General features: G+C 34.0%; 1 protein-coding gene across 5 annotated transcripts in view; it reads right to left on the bottom strand.

Annotated features, from left to right (window-relative positions):
* FMN1 (formin 1) overlaps window positions 1-19,785 on the bottom strand; it is a 188,407-nt gene that overhangs the window by 20,668 nt on the left and 147,954 nt on the right. For all 5 annotated transcript variants that reach the window (XM_087746611.1, XM_087746613.1, XM_087746612.1 and 2 more), the window contains 2 exons: window positions 4,155-4,206; window positions 774-923 (listed from right to left, as the gene is read on the bottom strand). In XM_087746611.1, the coding sequence (XP_087602737.1) occupies window positions 774-923; window positions 4,155-4,206 (202 nt within the window). The remainder of the gene's footprint in view (window positions 1-773; window positions 924-4,154; window positions 4,207-19,785) is intronic.

Here is a 19,785-nt window from a genome sequence, read left to right as displayed (position 1 = left end):
TATTTCACACTGAAAGTGATTAATCCATTCTTTTCCAAAGCATGGCCACATTACCACTCTTTAGGACTTTTCATATGAACTGAGATATGGTAAGCATGGTGTGCTTGAACTGGAATTGGTTTTTCTTTGTAAAAGATTTTAAGCTTCTTTAAGAAAATCAAGCAAATAATTGAAGGTTTTCGTTTTGGGTTTTTTTTGGGTTTTTTTTTTTTTTCACTCTAACTAATAAAATCAGGAGGCTGTGGTGAGATCTAGCGGCAAGTAGTTTGATGTCCTCAGCAGGACACCAAAAGTCAGAAGTAGTGCTGTAAATTCAGTGTGGGGCTTCGACACTGTGCTAAGTGTGGCCTGAATCTCTGGGGCTTCCCTTTGATGCAAGTGCAGTATATTAACTGGAAAAGCATTCACTTTTATTTGTCTGTACTGTCTGCGACAGCAATATCGCCTCATTTAGGCTAGTTCAACATGAAAATGCACAGAGAAGCAATCTGTTACAAATTAGCACAGCTCCCCTTTCATTTTACTAGCTAGTAATTGGAAGGGGTTACAAAAGTGTAATTTATCAGATTATATGTGTTTATCTTTTTGTGGGGACAGCATGCCTTTGGTGAATTTTCCTACGCACCCTGAGGGAATAATCTTTCCTTGATGTCCATTAGATCTGAAAGAAAACAATGACGCCTGTGAAATATAGGAGTATAATTTGTTGGGTTTGAGAAGGAACAGTTTCCCAGACATCTAAAATGGTATTAATGACTTTATTAGAACCTTACCGTTCCTTGGAAATGCTTTTGCTCTCTCGTTTCCAAATGGTCTTGAAGTCACTGCAGAATTCGTACCACACCGTGAAAACGTAGTTTGGTGTGATCTCCTTCTCGCCAGGCTTTGGCTTTATCCCAAAGTATCCCACTGTTTCTTCAAAGCTACGAAGAAGGGGGGAAAAAACTGTCAACACATAAGCCCACTGGGGAAACAGTTTCTCTGAGGGCTGGTTCTTGATTCAGTAGTCAAGGCTGGTAATTACCATAACTTCTCCTTAGCCTTGGAAATCACAGCAGCAATTCATGCCGAGTATAACTAACCTTCCAACACCTACCTCATTCCCAGGAGGATAACTTACACATGCATGAGCCATCAGAGAGATATGTCACACAGGCAAATCATGAGCATTCAATTTTAATGAGAAAAACTTCTTGCATTTCAGGAAATGCTATATTGTATCTATTTCTTTAATTTTATTCTGCAACGCTCCATGAAGATCTTATTCTCCCATTTATCTTTATTGCTTTATTGAAGGACTATGGAAGAGTCCCATGCCAAGTCAGAAAAAAATCTCCAGGCTTGGTTAAAAATAACCTTCAAGTACTTAGGGAGAATTGAGAGTAGCAACAAAAAAGCCACAGTCAGTGGCAACAGTCAATTTCCACAGTTTTTACTGAAAATACATCATCTCCTTCCACATGCGTCAATCAGCAGATAATTAATTTTATGAAAATACATGGCCAATATTTTAATGCTTTTTTATTTGGTAATGTGGCTACTGAGTTGCTATACAGCTGGATATTTTCAAAGTAGTCTTTTATTTTAGCCAATACTTCCGATAGCATTTTAACTGATTGTGCATTTTTAACCGATTGTGCATTTTTAACCTTTATGATATTACTTTGTATAGATAAAATGGAATGATTCACATGACTAGGTATGTGGAGACTTATCTAAACAAAACAAAAGTATGTTTACTTTTGTAAGGGTTGCATCACTTTTCTCAGCAAAGTAGATGTAATAATCCTGAAAGATTTGGTGATACTTATGGAAAATAATGCTGTAAGTTAAAAAGAAAGGTACCAACATATTTCAAAATAACTCATTTTTCTTGAAATATTGGTTTTATTTAAGCAAAAGAAAGTTATATTCTTCTTTATAGCTGCCAAAAGGTCCTAAATCTAGAACACAGGAAGTGTAAATCTTGAAAATAAAATAAATAAGAGGTATTTTAAAGACTTGTAAGTCCCCAACTATTCAACAGATGTTACTTGAGCAACAGATGCAGCTTCAGCAAATACTTTTTTCTTAACTTATACTTGCATTTGCATAGTCCACAATGCATATTTTCATGTTTTCATATGGAATTGCCAAGGTTAGGGTCAAGTTTTTTGGCCTTAGGTTGAGATACAAGCTTGTAGCTAGACTTGAAGAATATAAAGTAGCCATCAAAAAAATACAGAAGTTACCCCCCAAAAATAAAGGAATATATACTCCAGCTGCTTCGCAAAGTAAAGAAGCTTGGATTTTAGCCACATGAGCCAATATACTCTAGCTTTTTTGATACTTTAAAGATGGATACAGCTTCTAGGACATGCTGAAGAATATCACATATTGCTTAAGGTGAGCTATTAATATAATAGATTTTTAAATCCTCATATATGATAACCTTAACCTTTTCAATTTCTTACATAGGTTTTGTGTGAAACATGTAACTATATTTCAGGTTAATTGGTGATCCACGGGAAAGGAATCACAGTGAAATAAGTAAGAATAAGCCCATAACATTCAGAGTTGAAGTGACACTACAAGGAGAAAATAAATAAATTAAAAAAAAAAACTAATAGAGCTTTAAATATCTGTGTAAACCATTCTGGGATTTCCAACCCTAAAAATACTAAAATACCTTAGTTATAATCACGTGGTTAAAACAGCTTATGTCATTTCCATTGCATTCACTTGGGCCAAATATTCCTCAGTTGTTCATACCCCTTGACTAGGATAGCAGAGCCAGGAACAGAAAGACCAGAAACTCTCTTCTCAGGTTTGCTTCATGTAACAGCAGCCCCAGTAACATTGTGCTTTCTTCTTCCTAACGGAACCCTTCTCCATCCCAGCTGTAGCTGATGCAGTTGTCTCTGCATGCTCCAGGATTCTCAATTCCTGCACACTGTCGCTCACTCTGCCTTCATCCTGATGCTTACTCTTCATCCCCTCTTCATGTTTCATCTTCAGCCCTTCCCCCAGTAGCACTGTTTTGCTTTCACCCAGCTTAATCTAGCTTCCTAGGCTGCTTTCTGACTTTCAAAAGTAACATCTTTTTGGCAGCAATTTAAGATACTGAATGTTTAGTTAACAATTGAAAAACCTAAACTCTGTATCAGAAAACTAATTCCTTAAGTCAACCGCAAATTAAGTGTACCTCCATACCCTGGAGAGTCTACTCTGCTCCAGAAAGGCTACAAAGCAGGTAGGATATGAAAGTGCCTGTGCCACAAAAGGGAGGTTTGTAGCTAGATAGAGAGGAAACAAGCCAGCCACCCTTGACAAACAAAATTAAGAGGTAAAGCCCCAGTTGATGTCAGCCAATAGTTCAGCCAATTTAGGCACCTTCTGGAAGCAAATGGAAACAGTTCACCTAAGACTTGAACTGCATTTGGGAGGTGCCTACCTCTCTTTTCCTGACTGTCTAGGAAGACTAACCTAGGTGTCCCAGTTAGGTGGAGTGACTCTGGGCTCAGAAAAGTAACATAAAAATCCAGATCACCACAGATCTGCCTTTAGTGACTATGAAGAAAAAATATTGATAAGAAGTTAAAAATTAGTTACCCCAGTTGATTTATAGCAGTTCCATAGCTAACACAAACAAAGTTAAAGGCAGATCCTTCACTCTCACAAAACTATAATTTGGTCAACAAAATTTATTGGAAATATTAACTTATTAAATATTTTACTATCCAGCTATAAATCAATTTTTCTCACTTCTTCCTCTATGTTATCTTTTTTGACCTAAGTAAGGCACAGATATTCAGGCAATAAAAACATTAGGATTTCACTGGTTTCTTAGTATACTGCATTCAATACCCTAAGTGCTGAAAATGTTCAGTGACAATGAAATACATTTTTACTACATTAAGTAGTTAATCAGTCATTACAATATTCTGTAAAACTCTGATTCAGTTCAGTGTTGACGGTAATTAAAACCTCAAACAGAGTACACTGTTTGGCTAAAAACTCAACTGAACTTTTTCCTGGAAGACTACGTAAGAATTTTTCAGAAAGCATATTACTTCTTTGAAGTACAGATCCTTTTTCCTATTTAATGTAATTCCTAAGATCAATAACATCTTTGACCAAAATAAACTGTTAGAAAACACTAGCAAAAACCTTACCATCTTTGTGCATTTTCCAAACTGCTCTCTTCTTTTTTACTTTCTTCTTTAGCTGCCAATGAAAAACATTTCAAAGATATAAATTACTGCCTTACTGTTTTAGAGATCCCACAGATTAAGTATCTCTTACACTCAAAATTGGATAGGTTGTATACTAAATATAATTAAAGTGATGAACATTTGCTAATTTTCAATTTTTATTTATTTATTGTACCTAAATGAATGCTTTTAATGTACCAATAATGTGTATTGGATTTGAAAAGTAATTTAAAATCCATACTATAATAGATAGTGGTAGACATTAATATCTGAATAAAAAACAAATAATTAAACTTGACTTTCAGATTTAAAAAAAGAACATTAAGTTGTGTATGTTTCTTTATTGTTGCAGACCAGAACTTACAAATTTAAACCTGTTTTTGCAGTGCAAATAATTGGAAGTTCAATTGGAATTGAACAGGTACCAAACGTAGTTAACACCAACTGTTCCATATAGCTATCACATTTTGTTCAGGAAGCTGGAAAGTGAAAACACATGTACGAAGTTTCAAATGTATGGTATGTACATGATTTTTTTGAAAAAGCAGCCAAGAGTTTGAAATATGGTTAGTGAATCTGAGCCCCTCTGTTACAGAATGCTCACACGAACTACTTAAAAGGATTTGATTTTCAAAGGATGGGCATTCTCTGCTTTTGAAAATGTTTCCTCAGCTGGATGCTCAAGCAAAAGCACTAATTTTTTTCCCAAAATGTTGATCAATTCTTCTTAGTACAGTGCAGCAACTTTAGCTGTGGCAGAATACCACATATGTAAAACAATACTAACGTGAAAAAGTTATTCCTATTCCACAGTAGAATAATCCTGTAAGTGCAAATGTTAATATAAACAGAGTTCAGACGCTTCTTTATACAAAGATAAAGAACTGTATCTTTTTGCTGCTCAGCCTATAGGAGTGCACTGGCTGGTTGAAAAATTTGAGTTCACAGACAAGGACATTGAGAAATTGATCCTGAATGATTCCATTTCATTATAAGGCCACTGACACAGAGGTTTGTACTAAGACAGTTAAAATAATTTAAAATAGGATTACTTCAGAACATTTGCTGTTAACAAAACAAATTAATTTCAACTTGTATGTTTACCTATATTGGGCAAGTGTGTTGGAGATACTTATTCAGATTATTTCAGTATGGCAAAAACCAGAAACAATGTTGTGTGCCCTTTGCAAGGAAAATGATTACTTCTACACCAATAAATTCTCCACCTCAAATCTTGGTGGCAAGACAGCTGCAATTGAAATAGATAGGACAGCTCTGATTTATTGTGTTCATCTCAGGCTCCTGAGAATTTCAGCTAAAGTTAACCTACTATACTTAATTCATGATTTCCACAGCTCTGTCACTTTATATCATTAAAAGCAGAAAACATAGGTTGGAATTCTGATGGTTCATCATGATACAAAAAACTGTGTATAAAATTGTACACTTTATGATTACATTAATAATTTATTTCCGGTTCTTAAGGAGATGAAAAATTGTTCAGTAAGGCAAGTTTCTCAACACAGCTACATTCACAGCTACAACAGAAACTGAATATCCTCAGGTCCCTGAACATGAACAAGAACACAATAACTAACAAGGACAACATGCTTATACGTTTATAGTTAGATGGTAAGATGTGACTTACTGTTTTTTTAATCTTGTAAGAACAGAATAAGGGAAGATAGAGGAAAGAAATTTTAATTTCTCATAGAAAATAGAAAAAAGGTGTGACTTCTAGGAAGGAACACACGAAGTTTACATTAATATAACAGTGTGTGTGTTTGTGTACCAATATAAGGGAAAGGAGAAAGGAAGAAAATAACTATTATATGACAAACAGTATTTTCCATATTTTTAACTATAAGCATGTCTACCAAGGAACTATTTAAAAGCATTTATTTGAAATTTAGATGTTGAGACTTGTTAAGAAAACAAATAAACAACTCTATGCAGCAAATTCTAAGCAAATAGGAGTTACAAATACTACATAATGTGTAAGACAAGAAACCAGAGCAATTCTCTAATCTTCCATACAATTTTTTAAGTAATCTTCCACTCAGAATTTGTAATATCCTGCTCTTTTTCTCCCCCTTGACAATCTGCAATAACTAACATTATCAATGTTGTCAGTAAAAGTTTCCGTGAAGCACTGTATTTTCCTCAACAGAGTCCTCAAAGATATCAGTCGTCATCTTAATTCGTGGAATTACTGAAGGCAATTAAAATGAATTACACAAATGAAAAGAACTTCTTTCTTTTTATTTCTCTGGCAACACCACATTTCCTTACATAGAATTTCCTTTTTTGCTGAAGTGGGATCATGTAATTCTTTTAACCTTAAACCACATGCTTGATTTTAGTTTCCTCAGTTTCCCTAAGAATGTAATAACAGCCATATCAGATTGGCACAGGGATTCATCTAGCTTAATATCCTGCCTCTGGCAGACATTGAAGTAGGTGCTCAGTTAGAGTTAAGGACCAGGACAAGCACACGATCCCTCCCCTGGAGTGTTCTCTCTGCCTCTGAGATTCTGTAGTTCATACAAAATGCTTCCTGCACTGGATGTCATTTCAATGTAATTCTCAATTGTCTCCCAAGATCTTGCTCATTCTCTGCTTAAGCTTTTATAAGCTTTTTAGCTTCCACAAACTGCTGTGGCAGGTGTTCTATAGCCTAACTACATGTGGCACATTTTGTTTGTTCTGAAATGGACTCCTGATATCACTCACTCACTCTTGTATTTGAGAAAAGCATGACTGCATTGAACATACAGTGACTATTGGCATTAGCTTTTTGATTAGGATGCTTTTGAAGTGAATTTCCTCACTGTCCCCATTTATTGAGCATTGATTTGGTTTGCAGATAAGTTTTAGTGCTTGCAAACTAATTTTCATTAAGAGGAAACTAAACAGGAAGCTCCACAGCAAATGTACTCCAATACTTAATAGGGACAAAAGGACCAAAATAATGCTTGAGCCTTCAGACAGTTTTGAAACACATGAGGGAATGTTCACCTCAGATTAACTCAAAGCTTAAACCTCTACTGTAAACATGCTGTCTTCAGCCTCTGCTGTTCAATTTGCTGATTCAATCCTACTGCACCAAATTATTCCATAATGCAGCTGTAGGTACATTACATGTATACAGATTACATAGAGGTCCTTCAAAATGACTTCTCATAAATTGCATTTGGTATGGAGACACCCTTCTGTCTGGCCTTGGAGTCATTAGGATTGACCAGCTTTGAAAATGACAGGGAACTGTCAAATGTAAAGTTTACTGTCCAGTCTCACATCTAAATGCAAGTTGTTAATATGCTATATGGTTTGGATCTGATTAAGTCCCTATACTGAATAAAGTATTAGATCCTGTTCTACGACAAGCAGACAATCTTAATCACTATATCTTCTTTGAATATAGATATGAAAGCCAGGATCAATTAAGAATTTCTGTATCTTTCTACAGACAAGAGCTTTGAAAGGAAAACAGGTATTTACAAAATATGCAGTTCTAATTTGCTGTAAGAATCATTTTCTGTAATACAGACAGCTACAGACTCTGAAGACCAGACATACCACCATTTGATAACAGAGATCCAGATCTCTTAGAAATTATCCATTGCTGATATACTTGGGTATCAGAAGCTGAACTCAGAAGACTCTATGGCTAAAAGTATACTGTATATATCTCCACCCTCAAGTACAATTGTCACACAAGGGAAACTTTTTAATAACCCTGTTTAATCAGGGACTATGCAGAGTTGAAGAAAAAGCTCAAAGGTGGCTTTCTAGGTAGGTAAAAAGACTAGAGAGGATCATCAAAAGCAATATTGATGTTCTCTGGTTTTGTATAAAAATCTGGACATGCTTAAACTCCTAGACACTATAGTAGTACAAAGAACAGCAGGATCAACAGCAGGATGAATTAAGCCTTCTTTGGTTTTCGTTTCAATAGAACTGTTACCTGTGAAACTTTCCGAATATACTTAATTTTTAAGAAATCCTTTACTCAAAACTTACTGGACTACAAGTAATAATATGGAAAACAAAATTTTCACAGGGGTGCGCTTGCTAGCACATGGCAGTTCTTTGAGCTGCAAAGAACTATCATGAGCAATTTGATGAAAGTGTGCTTTCCTAAGGATTGTTATTTTAGAGTCCTGGTGGGTTGACCCCGACCAATAGTTATGCATCACACAGCCACTTGCTCACTTGTCCCCCTTCCTCCACAGTGGGATGGGGGACAGAATAGGAAGAGCAAAAGCGAGAAAAACTTCTGTGTCAAGATGAAGACACTTCAATAAGTGAAGAAAAGGGGAAGAAAAAAGCAAGTGATGCAAGGGCAATCACTCACCACCTCCCGCAAGCAGACTGATGCCCAGCCATTTCTGGAGCAATGACTACCTCTCCCAAAATCCTTTCCCATCCTTTTTTATTTAGCATGACATTACATGCATGGAATGTCCTTTGATCAGTTTGCGTCAGCTGTCCAGGTTGTGTCCCCTCCCAACTCTCGCCCACCCCTGGCCTACTTGCTGGGGGGACAGAGTGAGAAAAAGAGAAAACCTTGACAATGTGCAAGTGCTGCTCAGCAATAGCCAAAACACTCCTGTGTTACCAACACTGTTTTAGCCACAAATCCAAAACACATCCCCATACCAGCTGCTACGAAGAATATTACCTCTATCCCAGCCAGACCCAGTACATAAGCACATAGCCATATAGAAAAATCATTGTAGATGAATCCTAAGATTTAGATGAATTGGATTTAGATGAATTGAATTTTTACTATAGCCAAGGTGTTCAGCCACTTGATTTATCATGTTAAACAATCTGTACTTTCAATGCAGTATGAGGTTTTATTGTTTAGCTGGTGATAGCAAAGCCAACTGCATGTGGCTAACAATTCATACAAAGTGTTCATAAGTATCATCAACATCCATTTAATCTTTTTATTATCAGTGTTATCTTACTGTCCAGAAAAAGATAGGGCACTGCATAAGAAGGCCATGAATAGAATACATTGCAAATGTTATAAATGAACAATTTGGGTACTATAACACATGAAAATATATTTCATCACCTGACACTGCCAGAATCTGCTTTCTTGAAATGTGACTTTTTAAAGGAATGGAAATAAAATTAATAGAATCTTTTAAACAAATTAAAACAAATTTAAAACAAAATGTCAAGTGCAAATAAACAAGTGTTTATGACAATACATATATGAATGCAAAAGAATGTAAAATCAGAAAATGGAAGGAAAGCCATCATCTCTATTTTCCTTTTTTTTTTCATTATCAAACTAGAATATACTGTATTTTGAAAACATGGCTTGACTAACAAGAATAAGTATGGTACTGAGTATGGAAATTGGGGGTTTGGAATTGTTAAAGACATGGAAATTAATTTCTAATGTAGTATCATGTGTTACTGGGATGAAGTTTTACATTTCATACAGACTGAATCCAATTTTAGAACTGTTTTACTTTTTGAAAACACATCCTATAATAAAGCATATAGCAACAGAGGGTATGAAAGTTCTCAGAAATTAGGTGCTCACAGTAAAAATGAATTTTGTAATTTCAGACATTTATGCTTTTCATTCTAATTATTGAATAGGCTTTCTCAATAACCTTAGAAGTTTTTAGCAAATTATGAAGTTTCAGAAATTCTAGAGGAGATGTGTATCCTGTTCTAGGAAGACATGTACTCATGAAAAATCTATCTATCTATCTATCTAAAAATCTATCTATACATAAAATCTGATTTTTCTGCTATTTCTACATTATTTTATTGAGTTACTTTTAATATAACCTTATCTTTTTAGAAATAATATTACTTTTAAGTTAGTTCTATACAAAAGAATTCTTATTACTTAAGAATAGACTTCATATATAAACATAGCAAACAAAAGACAATACATACAGTGTAAAACATTTTATTTTTTTTTGTTTTTTATTGTATTGTATTCAATTTCAAATTTGAAAAATACATACTTAATATTACTGCAAATTATTTCACATGGCTATGGTCCACCATTCTCAGGCAGGAGGTTTTTTCAAAAATCATAAAAAAACTTAAGCATTCTATGTACAGATTCCTAGCAACTACTTTTTCTAATATGTATTATTTGACTAACTTTCTTTAGCTAGCTACTAACTTCCAATTGGTAGGCTTTCCAAACTCATAGAATTCGACAGCCTGGAAATTACATGTAAATATTTCATTGTATGTCTAATATAGTTTTCTATTCCAATATATTAGAATGCAAAAAATCCCCAAAACAAATGATCCCACACCCATGAAGAGATCTGTCTTCTATGGTATCAGTTAAGCAAGAAGGTCTGGGAGCAATGGAATCAATGAAACTTGGCCTACTGTGGATCTGTATTTTAGAGTTAGTTCCCAGATGGATTCATTAATGTTTAATTAAGGGTTGAGTTCATGATACAGCCTTTCTCTCCCTAGAAGGCTAATAGGGTCATTCTTGTCTATTTAGCCACATATTATTATTGAGATTTTAGGAGCTTAATATCTTAGGATCTCTAACTCTGTCACATTTGGTCAAAATTGGCCAATGCATTAAAAATTATTGGCAGGGGAACAATCAACAGGCAGTGTGATCACATAAGCCTTATTTCCTTTACCTCTTCTCTAAATTAGAAAAAGTCACATTTTTAACATGGGATTTGGCTATGCAATTTTTTTTAGATGGTTTAAATACTGGTATAGACATCTTAAATCCTTTCAAAACAATCTTCAGAACACTTGCTGCCATGAGGTCTTAATCATGCTTCCCTGAAACAGTCCTTACAAGTTTATTTTCCTTTGCAGTGGTACAAAAATTGTTTTTAACTAAGAAACCCACATCCAATGATGAAAACGTACAAATGTTTCTATCATACAAAGAGTCTCTGTGCAGTCTTGGAAAGCTGCTTAACAAACAAGTTTCCCCACAAGTAATCAGGAATATTAGTTACCAACCTGTATCTTAGGTACTGGGCAAGGACTAATTAATTGACATTTACCATACAGAAATTGTTAAACATTATAAAAGATTCAGTATTTTTAATGTTACCAAACCATATCAAATTGTAGACATTTGTACCACACAGAGGCACACAACACCAGCAGAACACATTCAAGCAATACATTCAAGAAAGTGTTTATTATCATAGGTAATAAAAAAACCTAGGAAATTACATTTTCTTTTAAAAGTGATAATGCTGTTTATAAATGTGCCAGAAGAAGTGTTGAAAGTAATTTTACCAGAACATTAGAACTAACTATGAAGAAAAAAAAAAAAAATTATTTTCATAAGGTCCTATATTTCTTAAAATGCATGTTTCTTAGTATGATGCTGCTATTGTATTCTATAAGAGTAGATTTTTAAATTAAAGCTATTTTTTCAGTTATCTTCTACACAAAAAAATAATTGTTTGATTAAAATTAGGACTAACATTAGTCTTACTTTCCTGTGTTCTGGAGTTATTAATTACAAAGCGAGAATTAGCATTACATTTTTCAATTTATTTCAATTAAATTATTTGAAACTGCATTCTGTTAAAATGCAATCAAGCCATTAATCCCTCATTCTCCCACACTCGTGGTTCCAGAGAATAAATATTTTTTAAAGCTTATTAGTACTTAAACACTGCAGAAATATATTCTAATTCTGATTTCTTTTTAATAAACTCTTATAATATCGTGGTCTAATTCCAAGATTAATCTTTGAGATGACTAAATGTATCTAAACAGTTTATGGAAGTGAAAAATTAGTTCTAATTCTTTCAAACTGAACAAGCTTAAATCCAGTCTGTTCTGTGTTTGGGAAAATTAACTATCCAGATTATCTGTAACTACAATCTCCTGTTGTAAACAGAAGTAAAAACTTTAAGGATCAGCACATTTTTATACCAAGGACAATACTTTTAAATAGTTGAATGGTTATTAAAACCAATAAGAAGCAGGAGGTCTTCTCAAAAACATAAGGAGGATGCAAAAAAAAGTTAATTTGATGGTGAACCAACAGCTAATCTGGTGGGTAAAGAAGGAATAATTATATAAATATAATTAAACTAATTTCAGAAAAGCTTGTGAAATTTGTGGCCTGAAAACGTTTAGGAGAGAAAAGCCATAGAATTGCCTCCTCCTGTGGAATGATAACAATGATTTATGAAGCTAAAGTCATTTCTGCTGATTGAGCTCAGTCAAGATTGGTTTCACATGATCAGCTAAAGTACAGCAATGCGTGATGTGTAGTGGCCCCACATGTTTGAACACACTAGGACATGCTCTTCTAGGTGATCCAAAGGATGGGGGTGGGGGCTTAAAAGCTGCTGCTTTGTTTTCCATACATTTTCCCCTCATTAGGATATACTCCTCCTGCAAAGTAAGCCACTTCTGGTGGTCGGGAGCAAAGTCTCATTGTAAATGCACAGCAGGATAGTGGCAAAGCTTGAGATTAAATCTCCATAGATTTATATAGACCTTTCTCACTGTTGATTGCTTGTACTGTTTCAAAGGTGCGTATGTTGCCTTTTTTTATTGCTGGTTACTGACTTTATTCCAGCATATGGTGGTTGGCGCCATGACACAAAGTGAACATTTTATACTAGAATTAAAGTGGATATTTGACAGTTTCTGTCAGAAAGTTCAGAGCAAAGAATTTGTGAGACAAGATTTATTGCATATTTTATATGGGACACATCTGTTTCTTTGCTATGTTTTTGTTTAAATAAAAAAAGCAATGAAGGTTCTTTAAGAAACAAAGACTGTCAATAAAAAGTATGAACAGAAAAACTACATTATTGAGAATGAATTTAATCATTCTGACCTTCTTAAAATGTGCTGCTTGGAAGTATGACAGTCACCTTCCCCTTTTTGTTCAGCCATATAGACAGGATGGGGAAGGAGAATTTCAAGCCCAAACTGATTCTCAAATACACAGCTATCCATATTTAAGGGTAAATCAAATCAAAATGAAAATCAAATTAAATCTAAGTACTGATATTGGATATTCACATTTAAAAGTAAGGTGAAATATTAAGGTACATTTTGCCTATTATTTTTTTTTAGCATCCATAACTGCATTTTAGTGATGTGAAATGTGCCAAAGGAACACTCCTTGTTTTGAAAATTTCTTATAAAACTACAGATCATGTATAACAAGGTATACAGCAAACTCCTCTATATTTATCTGTTAACATCACTGAACCTGATATAGTTTGGCCTCCAAAGTTCAGTGTTTTAGTCTTCATCATACCTAAACCAAAACTGAATTTGCAGGACACCTAGCAGGATCTTGTTTAAGAAAAAAAAAATTATGCCTTATACAGGAGAGGAAAGTTCTTTCAGTTAAACTCTGAATTTTTAACCAACATCCTTCCTGTTTATAAAGATTTATATCTAGTATGAAACCCTGAGATTCAGCTTGATAAATATGAAATTTAAATAGGTAGAATTAAACAAGAAAGAACAAGTACAAAATAAAGAAATTATATTGATTTATGAAAAGGCATGTGTGTCTTATTTAACTTCTACTTAAAGAACACATCAATAGAAAAATCACCTCTGTTGGACTACATACATTCTACACAAATAGTTACAACAGATTGTTAAAAAAACATATATCATAATATAGGCTCAATAATCCCCCCCCTCATGTAGTAATTTTCTCTACAAAATCACAAATATTTGTCAAATTATTTCATACCACCAATGTATTTAATTCTTGTTTTTAACTCAAAGTTCTTCTACAACTTAGATTTATGCAGGAAAATTTATCTAGCTACTAGTTTGAAAGGCCTGTAATTTGAAACGAAATGTAAAAAACAGGCAGACTTGGACCGGAAATATTTCTCCTTCTTGCCACAAATAAAATACAGGATACTAACTTTAAAAAGTATTTTGTCAGGATTATTTTAATCAATGTTTTTACAAGAAACACCAAACTGCATTCAAGTACAAGGCATGCATTTTTTTCTGAGCTTGCCTTTTATTGTGATAAACACATAGAAGAATATTATTTTAAAAAAGGATGTCTAATTTTCTAAATAAAAAAAACTACTACTCTCCTTATGGGGAAAAGACGATGGGAAAAGTAAAGCATGTGTGACACATTAGTCAGGCCAGTTAATTCATTCCTAGAAAGCACTCAAAAACTATCATGTTGAGAGAAATGAGAGTGTATACAAAAGAAAAAAATCTCATGTTATCTTAATTTAACACTGGGAAAATAACAAGAATTATTATTGCATCTACCTGATCTATTTTGGTTTTTTACAGCTTGTTTATTTTCTGTTGAACTCTATGCTAGGAGTATCTGGATTCTTTTCCCCCACAGTGGATGTAAACATTTTTACAGGTTCATGTTTATCCTTATGTAAAAGGAAAGAAGAGAATATGAGTATTACATAACAGGACCAGGGAATGTGAGTGCAGCAGTTAAGCCCATGACTGCAGACTTTCTGCTCACTGTACCTCTGGGCCTTTATTATTACCTTATTTTTTATGAGGTACCTCCTATCTCTTGGAAATGGCTTTTAATCAATAATAATAGTAGGTCCATGCAAAAGGCAGACAGAATAGAAATACATTATAATGATCAATTAACCAAAATCCTAAAAAATGGAGGCAATTCCAACTCATCTATTAGTAGACCAGTTAAATATAATTGTAGTCATAGCTGAAGTTTTATTTGACTACCATTTTGATTCCATCTTATCTATTAAAAAACACAAAAACTATTTCTGAAACTATTTCTGAGAATGATAATTAACACAAACCATCCCAATATCATTTGTATCTAAATTCATTCTGCTGTAATAACCCAGTCATAATGAGCTTAATTCCTCTTAATTTTTTTCTCCATTAGAAGAAGAAAGTCTTGAACAGACTTAAAAAATCACATGCAACATAAAAGTAATAATAAACTTTGGAATTTGATGCATCTGCATCTATAATGGCAGAATATTCTCTACATCAAATATTTAATAGGACAACTTGTTTTACGACATTTTTGGAAATTTATAACAAGTTTGGAAATATTTTTTTTAATTTGAAAAGAAATTTCAAATCTTGAGACAGTTTACTTCATTTACCAAACCAATATGAAATTACATTAAAAGGAAAAATGACTGGCATTTAAAAGGCAGGAAAGTCAAAGTTCCCCTACCATTATTTCAAACAGAAATGTAGAGTCAGCTCTCCTATTTAAGCTTGGGGATTCTCTGTCCTAGGAACTGCCCAATTACATGTAAGGAAAGAATCCCTTATGTGGAAAGCTTAAGTAAACATAAATATGCGTTATCCAACTCCCATTCAACTCTAAGTCAATGCTGGGTCAGGCCCTTTGTGCAAAACTCAAGGTAAGGAAACACATTAGAAACATTTACTCATAAACTATACTGATAACTCTATAGATAATCAAATCAAATACATTTTATAGAGCAGTTTTTCCTTTTAGCATTATTTTCTTCAACATTTAAAGTTTTCTGCTCGGCCACAGAAGCTACACTGTTGTGTCTGGTCAGGTATCCCTGCCTGTCCTAGGGCACTAGGACCCTCTCTAATACCATGTTCCATTCCAGAGATGGCAACACTTCGTGGAGGGAATTTTCAGATTGTAAGGCATTCTTCAAGGTGAAAGACTTTATACATGTGCTTTGTACAAATAGTTATGTCCTAAAATATGCTATACAGTAGCTGAAAAGAAGTCCTTTAAGAAATATTTTTTAGATACTTTCAAAATAGCTGACTTGGGACAAAGTTTAGATAGCTGAAAAATCCTGATGCTAAAAAGTTTGAATTGATTTACATGCCATGAAAAAAGTACCGTTCCAATCAATTCCATACATACAACTCTTAAGAGAAATAAAACTACTGATTTTTCTACCTCTGTCAAGGTGTTCACAAAGCAGCACTATAAGGGCTGTTCGCAGGACAATGGTGCATTTTTGAACGTCTTGCCCTGGCATCTGAAGTATTTAGGCACAAAGATACCGCAGAAGTTGTTGCAGGAAAGGTTGAATGATGACCTGAAATCAGACTTTTCTTACATTTAGGAGAAGTCTGTCTTTTATCACAGCTGTAATCTTACAACACTGTATCATCCATATGTTTTTACTCTGTCATTCTCCAATTTTGAGAGCTTAGTAGCAACCTGGTGCTTTGTCTTTTAACTAGCTTCAAATTTCTGAGAATTGCCCTATGAACATTGTGATTGTTATTTTTGTTCTCAAAACAAATGGTCGTGCTACATCCTGTTCAACAAGTGTGGGTGTCAAATTTATTTATCTTTTTTTCTTAGAAAAAAGCTTCCTTCTGATGGCTATTTCTTGTCTGGCCTACAGATTTTACCTGTTATCATTGCTTAGAAAAGGAAAACACAGTTTACATCATAACAGAACCTAATCCAGAGAGCTCCAATTTCCTGCTGAAATTTGCAGCATCTAGTATTTTTATCAATCATGCCCAAAAGCATTAAACCAGGATATTCATGTGTTTGCACAGGTACAAAACATAATTGAGAAAAATGATCAACACACCAAAATTACGAAAGTCTACAGAGAAATTCTACATAAATGCATATCAGATTAAGCACGTTATTGTCATAATCAGTTTGTATTATGGCAGCAGTGAAGAGTATTTCCAAGCTTAATTCAAAGACTATGGTGTGAAATTATAGAGTGCAGGGCACAAACATAAGGTGAGAGTGACCAGTGTGATGGTAGGTATTAAAGTCTCTTGAGAGCAAGTGTGTTTGGGCCTTTCATTACTTAAGTGCATTAATCTCTTCTATCCACTCCTTTCCAATTCTTGACTCTGCTCTTTCCTTTCAGTAATAGCTTCCATATATATAAGCACTTGCTCATAGGATATATAATCTAAAGTAATTAATCAGTGGGCATCCTGACTTCCTGTCGAGGAAAGCTTTGACAGGCATTTAAATTCTATTAGCTCACCTACTTTGAATATCAGCACAAATAGGGTAAGACAAGGATGTAAATAGCAGAGCAAATCCAGATAAACTGCACGCTAGTGGCGTTGACTGCAGTGCAGAGAATAACAACACTGTAAGATAAATAGATAAATAGGAAATAATGCAGAAAATTCATAAGAATACAGTAAAGAAGAAGAAAGCAGCTGGACTAAAAGAATAGCCTAATAGGAACCCTGTGAAAAACCAACATATATAACCTATGGTTCTGTTTACCTATAATCCTATGATATAGGCACTGGAAGAAATCCAGTGGAACTGAACAGAAAAAAAGAGTTTCAATGAGAATTTAAAGAGAATATTAGACTCCAGACAGCTGACAGTGGTTATACTAAAGGTATCAGTAATTCTAGGTACAGATTTTATAACTATCATATACATCATAATTTTTTGTAGTAAATCAAAGGTATCAGACTAACATTCATTATATCCCTCCATTGCTATTAATAGGAAATCCTTCTCTATAATGAAATGCCAGTGACTTTGCAGCAGCCACGGTAATTCAGTATAACACAATCAAATTGAAAAGAAGCTAGAAGCAACTGTTGCCTCTAAGAGATTCTTTCCTTGTCTTTTAAGAGAGGATGACATTGCATTTTTAATTACAAGTCCTTCTAAATTACATTCATATTATATGTTCTAAAGGAGTGTAGCCCTCCAATTTTTATAGTAAGTCATGATATAGTGGAACTGATTATAGCAATTTGATGTGTATCTGTCTCAAAAATAATCAATTGAAAGTTTCCTGAAAAGTCATAGCTTTAATTAACATAAATTTTCAGGACTTTGATGCTGGTAATTCTTCTGGTAGTGTAGGAGGAAACATTCATTTCAGAGCAAATTCTTGTTCTTTGAATCAGCTCACTGTCAATATTGCATTAGTTAGAGGCATATGGATGCAATCACATTCCAGGACACCTTATTTGGTGTCTTGTGGACTGAGGCTATTGTCTAACTATACAATCTCACAGTACCACAGCGATAAGGTTCTGTGCTTTGCAGACTCATGCCAATTTATGTAAATCACTCTTTCATCTGTTTAAATACAACGATCTTTGAGTGATGAAAACAGTTATGGCTGTCACAAACACTTTGAAAGATTAAAGTAATTCTGCTGCTGGCATATAAAACAGCGTTCCACATCTAAACACAAACTTTGCCTGGTCTGTACTGTCATTGCTGGGAAGGATAAAAAGTTTTAAGCAAACATTATCACTGCAAGGAAGTATGACATATTTTTCATGTTTGACACTGGACATAAATATCCTCCCACACTGTTTAATGTGAGAACTGCATATGTGTGGCAGAGATAATAAAACTTCTCAGTGAAAACAAATGAAGGGAAAAAAAAAAGAGTTATGGTAAGTAGAACGGAAAATAAAGCTTTGAAGTTAAAAGTCTTCATATTTGTACAGCTTATTCACAAGAGGAAGAATCAGTATATGATATGCAGACTGGACAGTCACAGAATCTGCAAGACAGTCTGATGTCCTGTAGAACTGGTTATCTTTACAAAGACATGTTTTTTGGTTGACAGAAGCAGCTTCATAATTGTAGGTAACAGAAAATCAGGGCAACTGTAAGATCCTTGTAAATGCTATTGCTCTTCTGCTGTTGTTTTTACATCATATTTTAAAAGGCAGCCGTTACTGAAATTCAGTGCTCTTAAAAATTATTCTTGATTTTCTTGCTTCACTTATTCAGCATTAAAACATTCAAGAGCTTGACAAATAAAATGAAACACAGGTACCATAATCTGATATGTAGATTAAGGTAGAGAAGTACAACACTAGTGGGAAGACAAGTGTGTGACTTAGTTTCATATGCAGTTTTAGAATAATTTTATTTCTTTCTGTTAATATTCTTCTTGGGGAGAAAAGCTAGATTTTTATTGCAGAGAAGCAAGAATTCTAAACATTTCTCAGGGGTTTCTGGTATTTTGGGAAGTCATTACAGGCAAGCTCTACCAAACCGCTATGAATAAGGACTTAAAACATAATCTCTATATCTGTTTTAAAAACAACAATATAATGTTGTCAGACTATTAAAGGAAGTAAGTGCCAACGTAAATTTCTTCCCAATCTTTGACTGTATTAAAATTTATAAAGGTATGGACTGTTGACAGTAAGAGAGAAATAAGAAATATTATTGTATTGTGAAAATAGTACTGATAATAGTGTCTTGGAGTATTCTTGACTTCCGATTCATTGCTACTAAATGATGTTAGCATCCTGCTTTATACTTCATAGACTGCTTTGATTGGAAAGCAGTAGAGTTTTGAGTGGAAAGACTTTTTTGCTGTAATATAAGAAATTATACTACCATCTTCCTACACTCAAAATATGTATAGGGCTATAAACTAAGAAAGGAAGGTTGCTTTCTCTGGGTTAATACAACAGGTGCTACTAGACAAAGAGAATAATTCACCATGTATGAGCATCTATAGCACAAGAACAACATTAAAGATGGAATATTTATATATCCAGGAACAAGTAGGAAATAATCAACAAGAAACTGAAAGTCTGCCAGCTGAAATATACTACAGTATAGTTAAAGAAAAGTTAGTGTCATAAATTTCTTCTATAA

Source organism: Nipponia nippon, unplaced genomic scaffold (genome assembly GCF_047370975.1).
Source record: "Nipponia nippon isolate SJK-2023a ecotype South Korea unplaced genomic scaffold, ASM4737097v1 scaffold_10, whole genome shotgun sequence".
NCBI classification, from domain to species: Eukaryota; Metazoa; Chordata; class Aves; order Pelecaniformes; family Threskiornithidae; genus Nipponia; species Nipponia nippon.
The sequence above is the reverse complement of the archived record's forward strand: the minus strand, read 5'-3'. Positions and strand labels throughout refer to the sequence as shown.